At 33.5% G+C, this 24,268-nt stretch overlaps 1 protein-coding gene across 6 annotated transcripts in view; it reads right to left on the reverse strand.

The window, feature by feature from the left end:
• The window catches only part of TDRD3 (tudor domain containing 3), a 291,817-nt gene that overhangs the window by 24,818 nt on the left and 242,731 nt on the right, over window positions 1–24,268 (reverse strand). For 3 of the 6 annotated variants that reach the window (XM_037799609.1, XM_037799608.1, XM_037799613.1), the window contains 2 exons: window positions 22,985–23,110; window positions 12,139–12,226 (listed from right to left, as the gene is read on the reverse strand). In XM_037799609.1, the coding sequence (XP_037655537.1) occupies window positions 12,139–12,226; window positions 22,985–23,110 (214 nt within the window). Of the gene's footprint in view, window positions 1–12,138; window positions 12,227–15,306; window positions 21,471–22,984; window positions 23,111–24,268 lie in introns of those variants that run through there. The other 3 variants (XM_037799611.1, XM_037799610.1, XM_037799612.1) reach the window with 2 other exon arrangements.

Raw genomic sequence — 24,268 nt, forward strand, 5'->3', positions numbered from 1 at the left:
AAAAGAACAGTTTTAGAAATGTGAGGTTCCCCAGGAACTACTGATCCAATCTTCTCTGTGGTACAAACATCACCCACTGTATCAATCTCAGATAGCAATTCTGCCTCCACTCAAACAACTCTGGTAAAGGGAACTCAGGCTTCTGTGGGAAGACAACTCTACTGTTCTATATCCTTCACTAGACAGTATAAATCTGCATTTCTGTAATTTCTACCTATAGTTTCTAGTTGAGCCTATTTCCTTTTCCATATGAAAGATTTTACATTACTTAAAAATAAGTATTATACCTCTCCTGAGTCTTCCATTTTCTAGAATAAAGACTAACTTCCTAGAAACATTTGTCAAGAATCATTATTTTCATGGCATCTCCATCATCTTGATCATCTTTTCCTTTGCACATTTTTAGTTTTTCACTATTCTACATATCCTAGTACTCAGAATAATATTCCAAGTACAGCCTGCCTGTATCACAGTACTATTATTTCCTATGATGAAGATACTCTACATAAATCAATTAGTGCAAACCAACCCTGCTTTAATGTGTGAACAGCAGCTCAATCACTGCTCATGCATATTGTACTTGTCACCAACCAGAATCTCCACAACCTATTTCTAGGTCTATTTCATTTTATATCTGTAGAGAATTATTTTCCCAACCTAAAAACAAAGTTTAAATTTAACTCTGGTTGAAGTCTGTGCACTAATGAAAGATATTTTTCTGCACAATATTATCATTGGTGCATTCTGAATAACTATAAAATACCAGGTTTTTCCAACTAGTTATTTTGGTGATTACTCTATTTCTTTGCAGAGGTAGAGGACTACTAACTAAAGGTGTAACACCTAGATGGGCAGCTAAAATGAAATTTAATCTTGAAATTAAATCTCAGTATAATTTAGATAACAATCTCAGTATAAGATCAAACTCTTTTTAGCAATGGAATAGTACGCTAAAAAGAATAGACGGTTTTTTTCTACTCTTTGTAAAATACCTTCTAGCCTCTTGAGAAATATGAGCTGATATCTCTACAAACATTCATCTTCATCTCTCTCTAAAACTCTAAATTTGTGAGGACTAAGACGGAATGAACTAAATGGTTGAAAGATACTTTATCAGAGCAGTAGTTCCAGTTTGCTAATGCTGCCATTATGCAAAATACCAGAAATGGATTGGCTTTTATAAAAGGAGTTTATTTGGTTACAAATAACAGTTTTAAGGCCATTCAGTGTCCAAGGTAAGGCATCAACAGTAGGGTACCTTCACTGGAGAGAGGCTGTTGGCATCCGGAAAACCTCTGTTAACTGGGAAGGCACGTGGCTGGCATCTGATTTCTCCCAGGTTCTGTTTCAAAAAGGCATTCTCTAAAATGTCTCTGTATCAGCTTCTTGGGGCAAACTCTGGGCTAGTAACTCCAAAGCATCAGCAAAACTCTGCTTTCAATGGCCATCTTCAAAATGTCTCTCTAAGTTGCAGCAGCAAGCTCTTTCTGTTTGTCAGCTGTTTTATATGGCTCCAGTGATTTAATTAAGACCCATCTTGAATGGGAGTCATATCTCCATGGAAACACTCGATCAATAGGTTCCAATCTAATCAACACTAACATCTGCCCCCACAAGACTGCATCAAAGAACATGGCATTTTGGGGGACATAATACATCCAAACTGGCACAGTAGTAACAACTACTATACACTGAGTACAAAATTACTGCTATGCTCGGTGTTTCTACATACAGTATTTCATTAAATTCACACAAAAATCCTCAGGTAGGTTAGTATTTACCTCCATTTACAGGTAAAGTATAGGATCACAGACTATGGCATCAGTGAGTCGTTACTAAGCCTGAAAATCAGCTCTACGACTTACTAGCTCCATGATTTTAGGCAAATTACTTAATAGCTCTGAACCTCTATTTTCAATTTTCCTCAAGTGTATAATGGGAATACTAATATTATTTCATAGGGATCCATTAGAAATTAAATAAATTAACATATGTCAAGAGTTATATATGGTGCCTGACACACAATGAGTGCTTCAACTGTAACCAGGTTTTGTAAAGAAGCAACTCTAATCTTCGCATTCTCAACTATTTATACTACTTTGTTTCAGTAAGTTAGTAGAGAAGTAACATACCATCTTGCCATTATGTAAATACAAAGTATTCTCAATATGCTTAATTTGTGGATTTTCCCCTCACATTGAGATTTCAAATATATAGCATATAAAGAGCTAAATTTTTATTTTATTTTTTTAAAATCCCTTCTCTTTTCAAGCTTAGGAAACCTTTTAATCATTTTTGATGGTTGATGGCTGAAGGAAGAAAAAGGTATCACAAAGATTTCCTCCAAGAAAAATAAGGGAGAAGAACTTATTTCCAACAACTTAAGTAAAGGAAAATTTGACTATGAACCAACAGATTCACACCCAAGGTGCTGTGTTCTCAGCAACACCACTCATGCCAGACTCTCAAATTCTGTCTTTCCCTGGTGGAGCAATACTTTCAATACTGGATATCACATCTGCTTGCACAGTAACTTCAGACTGCAATCACTCCTATTCCCAGGTCCCACCATTGCGTTTTCATTCAGACTCTTGGACCAATTTCATATTGCTCCCATTAGCCTTTCATATCCCCACTTCTTACTCCTTTCCAATCCCCATCAATCATCACCTACAACAAAGGACTTTTAGCAGGAGGTCTCATATCCACAATTAAAGACACAATATAATTAAGACCATTAAATATATTTTGCTATAATGAGACTATTTCTACACTACCAATTCAGGAACTATGTTTGAGTCACCTGTAATCCCATCCTGAAACATTTCAGATGGTCAACAGAGACTGGGTGTGCTGGTTTGGATGTATTATAGCCCCCAAAACGCCATTATCTTTGATGCAATCTTGTGTTGATTAGATTGGAACCCATTGATTAAGTGTTTCCATGGAGATGTGACTCAATCAACTGTGGGCAACACTTTGATTGGATAATTTCCATGGAGGTGTTACCCCACCCATTTAGGGTGGGTCTGAATTAAATCACTGGAGCCATATAAATGAGCTGACAAACAGAAGGAGATGGGAGCAGCTGTGAGTGACATTTTAGAGAGCAACTGAGAGTGACATTTTGAAGAGGAGCTGCAGCTAAGAGAGGACAAAACGTCCCAAGAGCAATATGTTGGAGAATGTCATTTTGAAACACAACCTGGGAGCAAGCAGACACCAGCCACGTGCCTTCCCAGTGAACAGAGGTTTTCCGGATGCCAATGGCCTTTCTCCAGTGAAGGTACCCTATTGTTAATGCCTTACCTTGGACACTTTATGACCTTAAGACTGTAACTCTGTAACCAAATAGACAAAAGTCAATCCATTTCTGGTATTTTGCATAATGGCAGCATTAGGAAACCATAACACTGGGGGAACTGATTATATAGTCTTTGGAGAGTAATTTTTTCTCATCTTACAAAACGCAGAATGCAATAAATGTGTATTCATGTTAAATATGTGTTAGGTTCTTCTTGTTGTTCAAGGATGCAGCTTTTCCCCCTTTGCTACTCAGCCATGGCTAGAACAATGACAGCAAGACAAGTTTGAAGAGCATGATGTCTCTGCAGCATTGAGTCAAGAGATTTTCTGGGGTTCTTTCAAATATTTAATAGGTAACTTTCTCGAAAGTATTAAAGCAAAACAATCAACTTTCACCCATAAGATTATTTAAAGATAAAATTATACAACTAAAACTTCTGTTCTCCCTCCACCCCCAATGTAGATTGCTTGCTAAAAAAGTGCATAATTGTCTTTAAATTGTCTATAAAAAGGCAAATAGATCCCTTGGACTAGAAGGAAGAGATAGGGCTATCAGTGACAATGTCATATTATCCAGGAATTTGAAGAGTGAGGTTTACTAATTAAGTCTCAACTAGGAAAGTTCATGCTACTCTTAATAGTTTATAAACTCCTTCCTTCGAAGTGTAAAATTTTTGATACAATATTCCAACCCTGCTTTTATTATCTCAGATTAAGGACATCTACGACTTCAACATCATTTAAAAGATGCACCAAATGAGGAGGAAAAGCCTGTCCAGGGTTAAACACTAATTTATGCAAAATCCTGGTTTTGACAAGAATTCTGTCAATGTAAAGCAGCAGGCACACTGACAGCAGGACTGGCTGAAAAAGTTTGTGTCAGAACTCCGATTTTTGAAGGCTGTTACAAACCATGGAATTTCAGCAGTGTGAAAGAAAACAGTTTTTCCTAAAGAAAAAAGATAGAAAATTTTATAACTTTGCAGGCAATATTATTATTTTGAAGGAGCATGGTTCTTTCATTTTGTGAGAAAAACCAGTTTACTTTAAAAAGATGTGTGGATTTTTTTATTAGGACTAAATTTTAAGAATCCTAATATAGAACTTCCTTTATTATACAGGTAACATTCTGAAAATTTCAACAGGAAAAATAAAAGGAAATGGATTGAGTTTGAAAAAAATGATGATGCAAAGAAACCTGTCTGGGTTTCCTTCCAACAGGGATAATTTCCAATGGATACCCAGCTCTTGATTAGGAAGTTTCAGTAACTAACTGCTGATGCAATCCATGATCAGCAAACATCACCATCAGGAGTTAAACAATAAGATAGGGTGTCCCCTCTAAAGCCTTGAGGGAAAAACTAAAGAAATGGAACCAATATTAATTAAGGACTTACATGCCAGGCATTTCGATCATTCAATGACCAAGCAAAATGTTATTGCACAGCTACTCTGTTCCTCCCAACAAACCTATGAGGTGGGGTATTTCTGTTGCTATTTTTTTGGAGGAGAAAACAACATAGATAAAAAAGAAAATGAATATATATGCTGTATTATATACATATATCTTGCCCAGCTTATGTGGGGCTCTAAAGTGTGTATTCATTCCATATATCCTAGCAGATGCAGAGACTAAAGGAGAGAATTAGACTGAACATGAAATTCTTACAAGAAGAAAAAATTGAATGCTTTCCAACTTACTTGTGTCTTAAATAAATAACCAAATTATTTAAAACAAAACGGATTTATTGTTTAAGTACTACAGTTCTTATTGTAAAACACAAATTATGCACAATGCTTTCTACTCTGAGCACAATCTACTCTAAGTGACGCAACTGCATGAACTACAACTGAAATGGCTACTAGTACCAATCAGCAGCTACTACACTTAAATGAATATAAGTAAAGAGCAGAATAATGTCTGGCACAAATTTAAGGAAGTGTGCAATAAGGTTAGCTATTATTATTACCTTACAAATGTAAAATTCCATTCTTTATAATGCCTAATACAACACAGTTTTTCTGTTATTGCTTTGAGTCAAGCAATTTGACTACATTATCCCAGTGACTTACAGAGGTTGAGAACCAAACACAATGCAAAATGAACATTTATGAGGCACTCTACATTTACAAAGTGATTTTACAATTATTGTTGTTAATACCTAATGTAATACAAAAGAAAGGTAGAGAATCTGGTCAATTAGCAATATGTTCATTTTTCTTCCAAGGAAGAAAGGAACCTAGAGGCAATCTTTTACACTGAAATAAATCCTACCAGCTTACCAAAAACAGTAATATTCTTCATTAAATTCATCCATATTTAGGCTTTATTCCCCCTTCGCTATCTACAGACATGGAGTAATAACCCCCCTGAGAAAGAAAGTAAAATAAAGCAGTAAAATTCACCAGCACAAATTAACTACTGCATGTTCCAAGACATACTCAGAGGCTTAGATGGAAATAAATAATCCTGTCTTATATACATAATTTGAAAGCTCCTAAATTTACTTAAGAACTTACACTATAACATTTTAAATAAGGAATTTTCATTGAATGAATAATTTAGTAAACTGTATCATGTTAAGTTTCTCTGTTTAATTAGTGCCATCACATTCAGTAGTATGAACTTTGAGACAGACTATTTTTCTAATCTCTCTCCGGTTTTACAGAGGCTTTAAGTTGTTTAGACCTTTTTCAGAATCTTTACCAATATCCTGGCATGGTAGCAATTATTCGTGATTGGGTTGTCCCCTTTAATGCCAGAACAAAATACTGCATGGTAGTTTAATAAATGACCTCAAAGACTTTTTTGTTGTTAAGGGAAGAGATTTAATACTGAATTTGTGTAAAACTGCAAGTAAGATATAGTCCAGATTTTTAAAAATAAGGAAATTAATCTTACTTTTATTAACATCCCCCTCCCCCCCCCCCCCCAAATTTAGTGTTCAAATGGCTGATTATAATTTCTGGTCAAGATTTTATAAAGATGATCTCTATAAATGCTTCTTAGTTCTCATGAATGAGAGGTTTTGCATAAAGGGATAATAAAAACACTAAAACCATTCTTACAAATCTCTGAATAAAGTGCAATGGAAATTACACTTAAAGAACCTGTTTTCCCACTTCTTGACAGGGTAATCCTGAAATTTCTCATGTGGCTTAAAACAATACCAACTTATTATCTTACAGCTCTGGAGAGAAGTCAGCAATGGTTCTTATTCAGCTCAAATCAAAGTATGTGTTTCTCCGGAGGCTCTAAGGAAAAATCCTTTCCTTGCCTTTTCCAGCTTCTAGAGGCTGCCCTAGGCTCATAGCTGCATCACTCAGACCTCTTCCATCGTCACGACTCCTTCTCTTACTCTGACTTTGATCTTCCTTATTCCCTCTTATAAGGACCCTCATGATTACAATGGGCCCACCAGGATAATCTCCCCATCTCAAGACCCTTACTTACACATCTGCAGAGTCCCTTTTGCCACGTAAGGTAAGATATTCGTAAGTTCCTGGGATCAGGATATGGACGTCTTTAAGCATATGTTCTTAAAGAATTACCTGATTTCCTACTCAGATTTGGTTTATGATTTCAAAGCTGGTGGTAGACAATAGTCTATAACTGTCATACACAAACTATGGCAAACATTTTTTAGTACAATCTCATTTAAAACTCATTTAATACTATCTCATTTAAAACATGTTAAGAAAATCTCCCACCATGACAGGTTAAGCCTCATGAAATTAAACAGCAATACTTTATTTTCTATCTTATTATTATTTTTTTCTCTCCTTACTGAGATAAGCCATCCTAAAGGAATAATTTAGCAAATATTGCAACTTTTTAAACACTGATCTCCGTCTCTCTCTCTCTCTCTCTCTCTCTCTCTCTCACACACACACACACACACACAATGTGACTGAGAACGGTCAATTACCTAATTAACATTTTCATCTATTTAATATATTAATAACTGGCATGAACATGAACTCAAGAAACTTTCTTAACATTCCCAGGATTTTATTAACTTTATCAGCAAGAACCTTAAACCAAATTCACAGGACATTTTCCAACAATTAATTTTGCTGAGGTCCTAAGGACAATGGCATAGTCACTATGACTATGTATACTTTCAGAGATCATGTCCCTCATGAGAATCTCTATTGAAAAACGTCTGAGTGGGTACTGCTAGCTTTGGCTTAATAAATACGACAATGTCTTCTCATTTGCATATCTACCCAACAAACTTTTCTTGAAGCTACTAAAAAACGAGAAACAAAGAACAAACTGTCATGGAGTGCTTTGGGCATTATTTTTACAAAGGGTTGGAGACTTCTGCTGTGAGAATACATACATTCTTGGTCAGCTCTCCTGTTCTCCTGGGCAGTTTCCAAATCTTTACACCTTTCTCCAAAATTTCTCTCCTACTCTTGACCTCATTACTTTCAACAAATGACTTGCTTTTTTACTTCACACAGAAGAGAGTTCACACCAGTCAGAACTACTCGGCTTCCTACCCTGAAACCCAACAACTTACCCACATCCTCACCTATATTTCTTCTTTCCCTTCCTATCTCTAGCGTTCCTCAACATATTCAAGGTCACATGTGATTATGCCCCACTTCCTCACCATGGCCTGGGTTTTTTTAATCCTCACACCTGCGTATTATAACATCTCCCTCTTTTTGTTTCCCCGCACCTTTGAAGAAAATAAGCTTGAGTTTTTACTCTGGGTTCCTTTATTCTCTATCCTCATCTTCTATCCTCTTTCTCTTCATAGCCCAAATTTTGAAAGTAGTCAACATTCCATTTCCATTTCCTTATTTCTCACTCACTGTCAAGCAATCACAAATCGGCTTGCCCATCCACCATTCCAATCAAAGTACATTCTATTGTCACTGGTCGTCACTGGTCACCTGCTGACTGCCAAATGAAATAGGTGCTTGTCAATTCTATCTTCCTTTACCTTTCCAGCATGTTAAGAGTACCAGTTTAGCACCCTTCCCACACTGCCTAACTCCTTGTCCTCTTTGGCTACACCTTCTTAATTCCCCTCCTCACCTCTCAACTATGAAATTCTCCAGAAATCTGACCCCCAGACCTTGTCTCCTTTCTTTATAGACTTTCTTGTCTCTTCTCTCTTTATACACTTTCTCTATGCAATCTCACCTATACTCTTGACTTTTGCCTGGACTCTGATGACCCCAAAGTCTTCACTTTTTTTTGTCTTAATTACTGCTATAACTGGTCTCCACGCTCTATCCTTTCACTGAAATCCACCTTTTATACCTCTGGCAATAATGCCTTAAAGCAAAGATTACACCATGATGTCTTGTCTAAAATCTTTCATTGGGGTCTTTATCATGAGGCATAAAATCTAAACTCCTTAGCATAACCTGCTTGGCACTTCATCATCTGAGTCCTGTTTACCTTTGCAGCCTCATCTACTACATCTGCTATACCTAACCTAAGCTGCTGCTTAAATACCTCATCCTACCATTCTCTTCTAGACCTTTTCTGCCTTCTCCCTTCTTTCACTTTCCTTCCTTTCTACCACAAACTAAGTCTTAACTGTCCTTTAAGACTGTCAAGACTCAATGTTAAACTTCATTCATTTTTTTATTTTAAAATTACTTTATCAAATAAAAAAATTTTTCCAACAAAACAAAGCAAAACAATGGAAAAAACAAATATCTTGAAAAAACTTCATTCCTTCCAATATACTCCTACCACGCTAAAAGAAATTAACGAATCAGTTACACCTGAGCATTCCCATATCATTATGATACTGTAGAATATAGGGGATCTAGAGATAGACAGCGGCTACTGAAGGGGGAATGATAATTTAATAGGAACAGAGAAGATACTGAGGGTGATCTTAACTTCATTCATTTAGATTTAACAAATATTTACTGAAAGACTGTTATGTTCCAGACACTATTCTGGTTGCTCAAGTACTAGGTGAGACAAAGTCCCTGTCCTCACATTGATTTCACTTAGTGGGGAGTTGGGAGAGAAGGGTATGGAAAAAATAAGGTACGGTAAAGGGTATAGGGTGTGTGTGTGAGGGCATATTGCTGTTTTATAAAAGAATTGCCAGGGAAAGCCTTGTCTCTTCTATGGGCAGCTCCTCCTGACACAGTTTACTCCACATTTGTGGACTTAGGTATTCTCCGTCTGTGCTCTTTTTATCATAACCCTTATTAAACTGTCCTGCGATTGTTGGTTTACTTGTTGGGATCCTCTAAGTAGTCTGTGATTCCTTTGGGACAGGGACTTCTCTTTTATGCATTCCCACTGATTCACAAATAAATCATTCTAAGGAAATGTGCTGCACAGGGCACTGTTCTGGTGGTGAAAATAAAGGCACCTAGTAAGTGCTCCAAAAAGGTCTGTTGAAGTAGATTAATATAAAGTTGAAATTATAAGTTAATAAGAAGACCTCTAATATAAAAATTTCACCTTACACTTAATATTTGAATAATTTTTCAAATTCTAAAATGGAAAAAAGTGTCAAACAAAAAGGGTTAAAAGTATATAAACCATAATTACATATTAACATATTCCCAAATCTATGAGTGGTAGGTAACTACAGATTAAATAAACATTTCACAGTACAAACCTGTGTTTGAAAGCACTGGGGAGAGACTGAATTCCAAAGGTGTGAAAGTGAGTTAGGTACAGTATAAGAGAAAGCCTTGCAAGGAATGAGAAAGTAGGCTGCATGGCTAGAGTGAAAAGTTCGTGGAAAGGCTTTGTAAGGGTAAGTCTATTGGTTTAAATTATGACAGGAGTATTTCATTTACTGATTATGAACAAGAGCAAGTTTAAGGACAGTGGTATTCTGTCATGAAAATTCACATTTATGGTGCTGTTAACCTCACTGAAGGCAAAGAGCAAAATCAAAAATTGAGAAGTAATTGTTTTTACTCCCATATTCTTGGATCCTTTTGGTAAATTTCAGAAATTTTTTTTTTTAGTGAAATTCTCTAATCATGGTCAACATTCTTCTTGATAATTTTAATTTTTCTGCTTTTACTTTTTAAAATTAAAAATGTAATACAAAATTACAGAAAGCTTATACAGTTGAAAAACACATGTTACGTACAATCAGTACACCGAGACAACTGCATGTAAAACAATTACCTTGAGTGTATGCTCATTTAAGCTTTTAAACTGCCTTTATTCACTTATCATAATTATTTTCTATGATATTCTAGCCTTCATAATGATCTTTCATCAAACAGCTGTATATTTCATCCATTAGATGGATGTTAATTTACTTTACCATTCTTCTTCTTATTGAACAGAGGTAGCTTTTAGGTTTTCTGTGTTTTTTTTGTTGTTTTGTTTTTTACTATTATACTAATGCTGCAGTGACTGTCTCCCAGCAATTAACCCTTTCCCTTTGCTATTTCTCTAGGACAGATTATCAACAGTGAGATTACTGGTTTAAAGGGTATAAACACTTTTCAAGGATTGGAAAAAAATCATAAAAGATTTACCGATTTGCCATTAGCAGTGTACACATATCACTACCTCCTTGCCAACAATAAGTGCTATCATATAATTTTTCCCATTAATTCATAAGTTAAAAACTGTACTCAGTTTTTCCATTTGCATTTATTTGATTACTACCAGAACTGTGCATTTCCCTCTAATTTTTAAAGTTATGAAAGATGACACTGCTACTTCAGCAAGAAACCATATTGAGCTTAAGTCAATGGTTCAAGGCTATAAAAATAAAATAAAAATAAAATCTTTAACAAAGTTAATCTATTTACTTAATGACATGAGTAACTGTTATTGTGTTGCATGGTAATTAAGCATTAATGGCAAGCAGTGCACACAAGTGGCTATTATTACTATTACTTACACAGCCAGACCACGCATTCTTAGATTATGGGGAAGGGTTGGACCAAATAAAACTGCAAGCACTTCTTATACCCTGATAAAGATCCCTTGATCTGAACCCAAATGTGATCCAGGAGGCAAGTTATCTTTCTTCTTTAGCTCCATAGACCTACTGTCCTATAAACTGAGCATTCAGTAAAGACAGGCATTGTAAATTTAGTTAGGCTTAGAGTGGGCCAGCACTTTCTTTACTAGGATGCAAAGATGAGACCAAGTAAGATATAATTCAGAAAGCTGACCTAAGAAAGGCCTACCAAACCTCTTGCCTCTTCTCTCTATGATTACTCTTTAAGGATCTAAGTTTACCATAAAGCTCTAGAGAGCTTTTAACTGTGGACTATTTCTATCTCCTTTTCTTTGGAGAAAAAGAGAGGGCACATTCATTTTTCCTCGTTCTCAGTCAACCGTACTAACTAATGGAGGAGAGATCTGGGTGAGAGGATTTAAGGGACTTCTTTCTACCAGTATCTCTCTTTCCAACACTGTCTGAATTTCCATGCACTAGAGACTCTTTGAAGTTTCTAAGCACATAATTCTGGGAAAATTAAAGAAGAAAGGAGAGAGGGGGAAGGGTAAGAAGGGGATAATAGTGATCTAGACTCCAGTGAAGATTAATTTATTGAGCTTGGTGTTTATAGTCTCAGAATACTTAACTCTGATGTATGCAGAAATATGAATAAGAGTTCCAATGTGGAGAGGACATGGGAAAAGTAAAAAGAATTAAGAAGTCATTTTGTATTGCTTTAAAATTGCATAGCTAAGGACAGTAGACACTGCTGAAGAGGGAAGAAGGATGGCCAAGTCTATGATAATACAAATTCTATAGTCCTTGGGAGTTTACAAAGCACATTTAAATAGATAATGTTATTCAATCCTCACAACAATCCTGTGCTGAAACTGAGACCCAGAGAGATGAAGTAACTTACCCAAAGTCACATAGGTAGTAAGTGGCAGAGCCGGGACTCGAACCCAGGTCTTCTGATTCCTCCTGTGCATTTTCCAGCTCCTCTGGAGCTGAAGCAGGGGCAAAAAGGGAGGTGGAAGTAATTTGCCCAAGACCAGCCTTGCCCTTTCCCCTTCTTTCAAAGGCCAAACAGAGCAGACATTTAACTCTCTCAGTAACCCCTGTTCACCAAATCCTTCCAGGAGAAAGTGTACAGAACCTGAAAATGTTTCTCAATCTTGGGTCTCAGAATGGCAATAGGTAGTAAACAATATCAAAAGCATTTTACCTGTATTTTGCCATTTACATGAAATTTATTGGAATCACAAAGCAGTGAAATTCTCATTTCAGAAAGTAAACCTATTTTTAAAATAATTAAATGATTTAAAGTAGATTGCTTAAAATTTTTTGTTTAGCAGTTTCAGTCTAATCTTGTAAATTACATCATTATAAAAATTATTTTGAAAGCAGTTAAGTGCCAAGCCACCAAATATACCTGTACCTCATCTTTGGCCACTCTTTTCCTATCGTAATCATCTTCCCTCAATGATTATTTTGATTAAAGTAATTATAATCACTAGATTAGACAGATAATTCAAACAGTCTTTTCACAGCCAATTTTAAGTATTTCCAATAAATTAATGGGAAAACTTATGCATCGTCTTCTCAAGGTATAAATCTATTCATTATGTCTAAAATGACTTTAATTTAGCCTTTTTAATTAACTTTGTATAACAAAATTTAGACTTTCCAGTCTCTGATTTCTTGAAAAGTTCCTTAATTTTTCTTAAAGGAATTACATATTTTAATTTCCCACTTCACTATTTATATTTCTCAGTTTTGAAAACACTCAATGAGTATTTTTAATATTTCCTTTGCTAATTTCCTACAAATACATGGACACAATTCAAGAGGACTAGCCCTACAATAAAGTTTTCATCAATTCTAGATCCTTTTGTAATCAGCTCCAATACATCTCCGTATGAGTTTCTAAAGGTCCTTCCATTTTTGAGAACTTCTATCAGTACGGCCAAGTGCAAAGTAAGTATTAATACCATTTGTGGCATACAAAAGATCAACCAAGAATAGTTATGTATTTGTGTCCAAAGTTTTTAAAGGATTTCTGAACTTTAAAAGATGCTCTATTTAGCCAGACTTCATTTAGGCATCAGTCCTATTTGCTTTGGAATATACCCAATCCAATAGTTAAAAGCCACCTGAAAACTTTAAAATGAAAAAAAGGCACACACTCACATGCAAAACAAAATGAAAGAGGAAAAGGACAAGTAGGAGGAAATGGAATAAGGAGAAGGAAGAAAAGGGAGATGAGGAACAACCAAAAAGGTTTACCTACAATAGATAAAAAATTTTAAGTACTAATACTCTCAAGCTCTTGATATCTTCCTTTAAGATTTCAATTCCATATTTTTAAAACCTGATTAAGTCTAAGATTCTTTTGGGTATTGATGGCCAAATTTGGGAATTCCACATAAGACGATAGATTATCTGCTCACCTTATGAGAAAAAGTATTTTAAAAGTATTATTTATTTAAATCATTTAAGATAACTGCTCATTATAGTCCCCCAAATTGTTCATTAAATATTGCCAAATATAATTACACAATCCTTTTAAAAAAACCTCATATCCATCAATTTTAGAATTTGAAATAATCAGAACTGGACTTAAACTGACTTCTAATATCTTGTTTTGTAAAATAATCTTTGTTTATTATAGCCAAGATCTTAACTCCCTAATCACCCAATCTGGGAAAAGTGAGCATACTTCAGGCAAGATTAAAATACTAATAAAAGATTAAGGTTAATATGAGTTTTGAGAAATCAATGTTGAGCTTCCCAACTTAATTTCCTGGCACTATTCTATGCACTTAACCTGCATGAGAAAATTGCAATAAAGAACCATCCCAGCAATGGTTCCCAGATTCAAACCAGCCCAGTTCGGTGGGGGCCGTATCATTATTTATTAGCTGATTCCTTGAAGGAAGGAAATCTACTTCTTTTATATTGTTTAATCCCTTGGGGATATAGGTCAATCTGTCTTCCAAAGCAGCTGAATAGCTTTGGTATAAAAAGTAACTGAATGTTTAGTTTTTGAAAAACTATCATATTCAACTGCCATGCTCAGGTTTTGATGTCTGAGGAAGGATTCCTCAATAATAAAGGTGACCATCAGGAGTACTATATTAATTATTCAACAAAAAATTACTGGTTTCCTTCCCTGTATCAGTTACCAAGCCTGTCTGTGTGTTAATTAAAAATTCTTATCCCACCAAGCTTAAAAGAGATGGTACTTACATCTACTGATTATTTATAGAGTGACTTTGCAATTCCACTAGCTATTATCCAACAGTAATTTCTACCCTAGCTTATAAATTTAAATTCCCAGAAAAGGGATATTCTCAGACACACACCCTCTCCCTCCCCGCCCCGCCCAAATCTCTTAACTGAGCTCTGGAATTAGATCCAAGATTCTCAATTCATTTAACAACTGGTATCAGGAAAAATAAGGAGATCAAGAACAGTTAAATAATAAAGAGGTTTTCATTTTTATGAGGCTTTGAAAAACAAACTTTTAACTAATTAAAACAATACTAGTCAAAGACTTCAGAGAGAACACATTACCCTATTAGTAAAAGATCAATACAAATTTTTAAACAAAGTAGAATTTCTAGCCTTTTAGGAGTTCTCTTCCCAATTTAAGGATGCCCATGTATCCAATGGAATTAATTTGCTTTGACCCTTTTTTGATTTAATCATCAATGCTAGCTTAACACCCCCCCCAAAAAAAAACAGATTTCAGATTTTGCCTTAGGTTATTGGAGAATAGCAAGCAGGAAACACAAAGAAAAGATTAAACAACCTTACTGCTGGACCATGTAAACATCATATAGTTATTAGATGAGAATTACAGAAAAGGAACACAATATTATGAAAGCTACTTTGGGAGTCCTCACAAATGGCAATTTCTGAAAGTTAATGCATACAAGTGTCCAGAATTCAAGTTAACTTAAAATAAATTAAAAAAGCCAGTGAGTTATGCATATTACATGCAAAATATAGTCTTAATTTTATTTTCACATAATAAACACTACTACTAAGGCACATACTTAAAAAAGACATAAAAATTCAGAGATATATTTTGCCCTTTATTCTCAGAAAGACAAAGAACTTTGGAATACATTTGAGAAAAAATTGTTTTTTATACAGTCTCTATTTATAACATAAATATACCATATTGTATTATTAAGAAGAGATTTGGAAAAATCTAAATTTTAATTTATTCTAAGGGTAAATCAAAAGATTCTAAATGTAAATCTTCATCCCATTTTACACATGGGAAATTTGTAAACTACAAAAGATATAGATAAGACTTTTCAAAGTTCCTCCTGTAGAATTTTTATAATAGGTTCTGTCCAAGATAAAAAAAAAACAGTTCCATGAGCAAATAAGTTTGTGAAACACTATACACTGTATCACTCACTCTCTCGTAGTTTAAAAATGCATATTATCCTGCTACTGGCTTTAATCAAAAAGTGCACTTAATTCTGTTAGCCCAGGATTTTCCAAACTTATTTAACCAAAAAACCCCTATTAACATGAAGCAGAACTAATGTTCTCAGAAAACACTTTAGAAAACCTTGTAATATGCTTTTCTATTTTTTTAAATTTTTTTTTGTTTTATTTTATTATTTTTTTTTTTCTTTTTGCAATATACTTTTGATATTCTTAAATGGTCTAAACTACTTAACTACAACCTGTTCATTATGTTTACTCTAAACAAACTTTTTTTTTTTTTAAAGCAGATAAAATGTACTCACTGTTGCAGTACTTCCTTTCCCTTCTGGATGGAGCTCTTAGTCAATGACAGGCCACTAAGGAAATCACTGCAAGCCAAGGTGTAAAAGTCTTGCCAGTAGTTCCCAAGTTTAATGGAACTGGAAGCTCTATAACACCAGAGTGTTTCTCATGAGGAAATAGATCAAATTCACTCTTTCCCTTGAGGTGTGATGGGGAAAACTACTGCACATGATTCTAAAATATATAGCATAGGACTATTCAGGGACCAATCAAATGAAGTTCAGGAGAATTAGGATCAGTAGGAAGGGTAGTCCATATACATCAAGAGAAACCATCCAGCAGAGGTAAAATAAATAAATAAATAAATAAATAAATAAATAAAAACAAACAAACAACAAATAAATAAATAAACCAAAAGGATTCAATGATGTTTAGAAAATAGAATGAAAACAGAGACAGATGTCTATTAAGAAAGTTGAAAAAAGTAAGAATATAGAGAAATAGTAGTAATTGGAAACATAGATGATCATATAAGATTAAAAAAGAGAAAACTGACAACTCACTATGGTGTGCAGTAAGTATGTATCACATGTCCACATTTAGCCTTTCACCATCACTGCCTACAGATGAGGAAAGATGCACTGAGGGAGCTCCATCTGAAAGGGAATAAAGCCTACAGCACAATGAGCTACATTATTTTTTTGGTCCGTTTTTAGACACAGATGGATGAGGCTCAGAAAATACATCAGAAGCTAAAACAGAATTGTGTATATTTTTTTAATTCAAGAAAGGTACCACCTCAGAATTATAAAAATTTTTGCAATATACTGATATGAGTGTCTAGTCCAGGCACATACCCAATATGAGAGTGACATCTTTGGAAACATAGAAATAAAACAAAACAAAAATACCCCTCAGTTTCATTTATTTTACTAATTCTTTGTTTCCTGTGCAATGACTATATTAGCAAATCTTTTGAATATATTTGCAAAGGAAAGGTAAAATTCATTGCAGTATGAAACTACAGCTTCAAAGGTTCCTATAAGTAAAGTGAATGACAAGACAAATTTTACAGTTGGAAGAGAAGCAGCTTTGGGTCTACTGAATCAAAAATGTCAAAGGAAAAAATAAGTTCACCTGACAATTCCAGCCCCCTTCAGCTATGGCTCTCACTCATAATGCCTTCTCAAGATTACTTTGAAGGAAAAATCAAAATGCTACAATATTCAATATAAAGGTGAAGTAACATGAGTTTACTTAATTAAATCAACTCCATATATTCAGAAGTCCAAATTTAGGTTGCCAATAATAAAGGGAACACTTAGAAGATAAAAGATTAACATAATATCTCTGTATAAGTCATATACACAAAAACATGCTGTGGATTTTTCAAAAAGTTATGCTAATTTGATACTTAATAACAATTTGAGGATTAAATTGTTTTATGAACTGTATGGAAAGAAGTATGAATAGTATCATTAAAATAACTTTAAAAAGAAAGATAGTATGTCTTAGGCTTTACCCTGCCATGTTATTTCACTTTAGGAGTTATTTCAGTTTTAGAAAAGGAACATGAAATATCATCATCTTGTATTTTTATTGTCAATAAGAGAAAACTTAGATTGCCCACAAACCTTTTAAAGATGTTTTTATACACAGCTCATGTGAATAGATTACAATATATTAAGTGATCAGATATCAAAATTCAAAGAATATTTATGCACATGTTCTTAAAATGGCATATTATTCTCTTAGTATTAATTTATTAATTTAAATGGCTAAATAAAATGTCTCTATTCAGTAGTAGATCTCAAAACTAGATCTCAAGATTTTCATAGATTTCCATTAGGTTTAGTTTGAGTTTCAGAGGGTAGATATGAATAGTATTTAAGTTCACTTATTTACGCATATGGAATGTATTTATAAATGAATCATCTCTTCCTCTATATCAGCAGCTTTCATATCTCCAGTAGAATCCTTCTGAAATCCACAACCCTCCTGTCGGGATTGTGAGATGCTGGGTAATAGATAAAGAAGAAACAAATAAAACATATCTACTATAAGCAGAGTTTATTAAAAGAAAGCTTAAAGGTACTGCATGGAATCCCCAAGTTCCATAACTCATGATTTGAAAATTATGTTCTTAAATAGGGTAAATTAACCATACAGCTTCATTCTGATTTATTCTGTGTCTATGTTGCAAAAGAAAACAAGCACTGCCCATACGGCAATCTTTGAAAAGTAAGTTTCCGAAAATACGTATGGTGGAAGAAAAAAGTATTTCAGTATTTCAGTTACCTTAATTAAAGTGATTTTATTGCAGAAATTTAAGAATGGTAATATATATCCACTAAGTTATTTAAGTATTTATCAGCAAGAATGAAAAGTCTTCTGGACTAGGTTGTTTGCACTTTTTAATGGGTACTAATTGACAGAATCTCACCATTACATAATTTCAATCTTTTTTCTATAACAATTGTCTTTTTAACATCTGTTATGACTTTTTGTTATCAACTACAAACTAGATATAGCGTATTTTATCACTATGTCATTAAAAGTACTAGGATGACCTTGTTCTAATATATTTAGGATTCATTTTTAACCTTTAAAATATATATCACAACTCTCAATCTTCCTCTTCATCAAAAAGGGTAAGGTTTTCTCCATTATGTGTTTCTTTTTAATATTCTTATTAGGAGTAGAATAATTTATGGCTTTTTATGAATGTTATTTGGATTTGAAATGGTAACTTTCAAATGTGCTTCTCAGGACACCATTATAAAATAAATTTTGTGCAATGTTATTACAAAAGTAAAACTTTAGGTTAACTGTTAGTTCTTTTTTAATAAGTATGCTAAAACTGAAAAAAAAAATTAAAAAAACAAACAAGACCATCCTAAAAACAAATTTTGCCAAGTAGATAAAATAGATAAGAACCCTTTAAGTAGATAAAATTCATCAATAATTCATACTTCCTTCTCCTTAATTTTATTTTCGAACTAAGGTGGAATAAATCAAAGACCTAAAAAAAATGTAAATTAAAACTTCAGTAACAAGAGCATTTTCTCTGACTTCTGCTTTTGTTTTAAAGCTTCAAGATATAAGAACAAAGACCCTAATAAGATATTTCTATTTGTTTAAGAAACTGACTTTCACCTACCTTTGTGCAGAGGGCAGGGATTTTTGTGTGTTTTGCTCACTAACACACACCCTTCAATGAGAACAGTGCCTGACACCTAATAGATGTGCAGTGAATATTTGCTGAATAAATGCAGGTTCTACAGAAAAATACTTAAGATAGGATGATCATCTAAAAACTAATAACAGTGACTTCCCAGAATTTCTGCCCAAAATGATGTGTATGTTATGGTCTTAGGACCATTATCTAGACAATTATAGTAAGAACAATAGTTGAAAATGATCATTTCCTGACACCAAGAAGCAGATACTACAAGTGTTTAAAATAAAGTTTGGAAATAAGCATGTTGTAAAACATTTCTTGGGACCCAAAAGTATCAATGGAATCTGGGCCATGAATATACTTGGAAAATCAGTACATGACACTGTCCTTCCACATTTAGAGGAGCTTTTTAGAAGCAATACCACCCTAAGAACACAAAAGGTTCATCTGAGTAGCAGTGGCAGGGTTTTTTATAGTGCTTCCAAATTGCCTGTGGTATCTTTTCCCTGGTTTCCCTGGTATTAGTTTCAGTGTTAAAAAGAAGCAGTTTGGAAAGCACCTGCAGGGAAACAAGTTGCAGGTTTTCTTTGCCCCTTATATTTTCTCAAATATATAAACTAATATGTTGGTTTTCTCCCTATATAATTTTACAAACAATAAAAGAGACAAAAACGCTTCATTTACTTTGCTAAGAGGGGGAAAGCTCTACAATGTTCAAAGAACCCATTCTTTGAAAAAAAATTTTTTAATTAGAGCATTTATCCTGGATGTTAAGGATAAACTGTGGACCTCACATGATAAATGATAATTAGAGTTCATTACAATAAAGGCACTAAAATTAAGATAGACTCTCTTATGATAGGCAAAAGAACCAATGAAATCTAGCTAGAACAACAACAACAAAAAAATCAAGGATGACTTACCAAAAGTTTAATAAATCATTTTGGAGGAAATAAAGTATTTGATCATAATGAGAACATATATTTTGACCATCAAAAATATCATCACTGATTGAGTACGTTCTAGAAGTAAAAAGGTGTATCCAGATGGAAACAGAAAAAAACTGTTTGGCTTACAGACAGATTTACAGCAAATAATTTCTAGACCTCACAAGAAAAATATTTAAACTTAGATTTAAAGTACTAATTTGGTTTTTATTTTAATTTTCTATACAATGGACTATTAATTTAGTCATTGAGTCTCTTAATGTTTCATGTTTTTTATTTAATGATTTATCCTTACACCTTAAAGAAACAATACAGGATATTGATTTCTATAAAGGCTTTTGGTTTATATGCAGGCTTCTGTTGGTTGTTTTTTTTGCAAACTATTAAAAAAATCTTCACTAAATGATCACTGCCACATTTAGGAAAACAAGAGGTTTTCCAAAATCCTTTCCCAATAACAAACATAAATGTTAATAAAAGATACAATATTATTTCATAATTAAAAATAGTAATGCACATAAGTGGTGCAAGAATTAAGAAATTAGAAGATCCACAATGTTTTGCTTTTGATAATTTGTACGTTTGATACATAAATATGATTAGATTATATCTGTTACAATTACACAGTTATAAAAAGAAAAAGTGCTCATAAACCCCAACATTTTCAGAGGCAAAGAGAAATCTATACTAACTCTCCAATAAATTTACTGACAGCCTCAAAGATCGTATTTCTGCAGGGGTTTTTATGAATATATGAAGACATTAATTTTTTTTAAAAGGAGATAGCTAAATATACCTTAAATTGGTGGCCTCCATATTTCAGGAAGGAGATGTTTCTCTCAAACAAATTAATTATTCATGAAGATAAAGAGAGGCTGATCTTACTGTAATGATGTGCATGATTCAAAAAAGCTGTTACACTAACCTATGCAGAATCATAAAATCAATAATCACTGAATTATCTATAAGTAGGAGAAAAGAAATATCGGACTATCCAAAAGATTTAGTGATTCTATCCTGTTTCCTTCTGCAAAACATTTCAAGATTCTCATAAAAAATTTTTTAAGATCATGACAAGTAAGGAAATAGCACAAGAAAGTATAGATTAGTATTTACAACTGAACAGGAAGAGTTAGAAAGTATTGCTGTGGTCCAGAACAGAATCACTAAATGAATGTGACATCTGATAAATTTATTGTCCAGATAAGTTTACACAGACCTAAAATCAAGGATAAAGCAATGAAAATTATTAAGGGGGAAAAGAGAAAAGTCACTGATTATAGAAAGAAAATTATCACTTCAGTACCAAACACCTCTGAATGGAAGAGTTACAGTGAGGAATGACAAGTGTCCTCATCAGTTATGGCCACTCTGGAATAGAAAAAGGAAGTAGAGATGAAATGAAGAAAACTAAATTTTTCTTTAGGGAAAGAAGAATAAAATTAATCTCTTACTAAATCTTCTTAAAAAAAAAAAACCCAAATAGTATAACAATTCTATTTTGAATCTTTGACTACAATGGCTAAAAAAAATTGGGAGCACATGATAAACAGCAAACCAAGACTCAATTTCTAGAAATACAGACATATAAATAATACAGACTTTCACCACCAAAAAATAGGTTAAAATTTGAGTATTTTATGGGGACGGGAGATGAAAACAGCCATCACATGAGAATCAGAATGGTTAAAGTGTGGTCACATCAAGTTTCTCCAAGAAAAGAAAGACAAATTACTCATTGATGGTATTTCAGTCTTTTAGGGGTTAAAAAATAGATAGAGAATAAGATTGAAGGAAAGGGTCTCTTAAATTAAATATGAATTATTAACATTATATAATAAAATATGAAATATTGATTGTGTAGAAAATGATAGATTTCTAGGAGAAAACAGCAAAATAAAGATCCATGGCCCAAAATGTGATTACTGCTACTAGGTTTTTGTTATTTTATTATTAGTTTTTAGGGTAGGGTGGGGAGGGGTGGTGGTATAGAAAGGCACTGAGGACATGAAAGAAAACTGTAAAAAGACCAAAACTAACAGTTTATGAGAAAACAATGTATATTTCAATGATGAAGGCTACTGTCTGGAAGACAGAATTTTATAGCATATTTTGATATTTTAGGGAAATAGCAATAGATTAGTATGTGGTGAAAACGTTATGAATAGCTACACACAAACTGGAGAAAGGAAAAAATTAGAAAAACTTTATGAAATTAATTCTATTTTGTACTCCCGTTTTTGCCTAAATGTAGATGAAAATCTATTTTATAAAGTCACTTAAATCCTGTATAAAATGGACTCCATGAGGCCAATAAGTTCTAAATCACATCATCAAAATTATCACACAGCTTTGACATAATATTTGGCAACAAAGTTAATCAAATAATTATTAAACAGATATTTATAATTAACCTACACATATACATATATAAGTATATGTGTTATAAATGCAGTGTGAATTAATATATAAAGTGCTTTTCTCTATTTTACATGTAATTGAAAAAATAAACAATATACATCTATCCAACAGAGATTTAAATTTGACAACTGCTGGACATAACTGAGTAACAAATTAGGAAAGAACAAAATATGCATAAAAACCCATTTTAAACATACAAATTTTTGGCAAACATAAATAGTGGCACTCATTTCCAAAGCATAATACAACAAAGCATTATACAAGAAAATTAATTTCAATACATTAATTTTAACTGTAGTTCAGTGTCACTATTAAATTAAAATCTTACTTGAGGGGTAGCCAGTTTGAAGCAAACTCAAAATATTTTTCCATTTGCAAACTTTGTGTGACTACGATTAAACTTTTAGAGCTATACACTTTCTTCAAAATAGCTTATGCCTTTGTGCAGTATTTGGATCACGTACCCATGCCTCTGTTTGAATTGGCCTGATGTTGCTTAGTAGCACCTCTTCATAGTTTCCATAATCAATGAATTTAACAACTGCTGTAATACCTGAAGAATGGAGAGCTTCAACTTCTGCTCGGTAAAACTGAGGAGACAGAAAAGGGGTTTTCAATATGATAAACAATGATGTCTACAAAGGGCAATAGACATCATTTGGAAACGAAAAGTCTCAAAAGGTTGCAATGCGTACTATTTTTAAAGACATAACACTGATCTTTGGATACTCATCAAGTTTGCTGAAAAAGAGAAAAATTCTCTCATCCATATAAGTTCTGACATACACTGGGAGATAATAGTAAGATTTCAGAGCAGAATTAAGAGGGTTGGTAAAGAATATTCACAAGCTAACAGGTGTAAAAAGAACTACAGTTATGTTTTGTTGTTAGCCATTGAAGCCTTTTGACTAATATTGGTTAAGACAATTCTTCTGTATCAAAATAAACAAAATAACTATGAAGTATTTTACTTTAGAACCAGAAATATATGACAAAAATAAATGGCAAAGAAGGCTGTCTGCTTCAATCCTCACAAGTGCTAGGGTGAGGTAGGAGTGTTGCGGAGGGAGTAAGCACATTATTTATATCCAGGATTTATAGGATTTGAGGCATTACAAGACCAGAAACATTATTTATCAGCGTATCCAGTGTTATTTGGCCCTAGGTACTGATCAAAAGAAACTGATTTAGGTAAGAAAACTACAATTTTAAAATTTATCTGTTTAGATAACTAGAAGTAGACCATCTGATAGGAGCACTCCTCCAACCAACACATTTAGGACCCAAATGATAGGTCTGAATGTTGTTTAGTAAACATGAAATGATAACAAAGAACAATTTCTTTTAAGGAATATTTTCTTCAAACTAGTGTAATTGGAAGCTCTACTATATCAGTATCTACTCTAATGATTTCTCTAAATAATAGGTTTACCAAAATCAGGAAATGCTAAGAGCAACAAAAATTCTTGTTCTCTACATCCTCCAAAAAAGAGTTACCCTGCGTACCAGTAGTCAGTTTCCACTGACTGACTAATACACTTCATACTACAAAGGTAATAAACTAATCCACGTTATTTCCTTCCCAGGGATGGATGCTAGCAAGTTTGGATATGCCATGCCCAACTGATGGAGTTTTCCTTATCCTAAGAGTTCCTGGCATACATTCACATCTCTCCTCTCCTTTAATTCCTAAGCCAACTCTTTTGTGTTCTCTGAATTGTTTGGAGTATTTACAGATCTATGCTTCA

The sequence above is a fragment of the Choloepus didactylus genome, chromosome 12, assembly GCF_015220235.1.
Source record: "Choloepus didactylus isolate mChoDid1 chromosome 12, mChoDid1.pri, whole genome shotgun sequence".
NCBI lineage: Eukaryota > Metazoa > Chordata > Mammalia > Pilosa > Megalonychidae > Choloepus > Choloepus didactylus.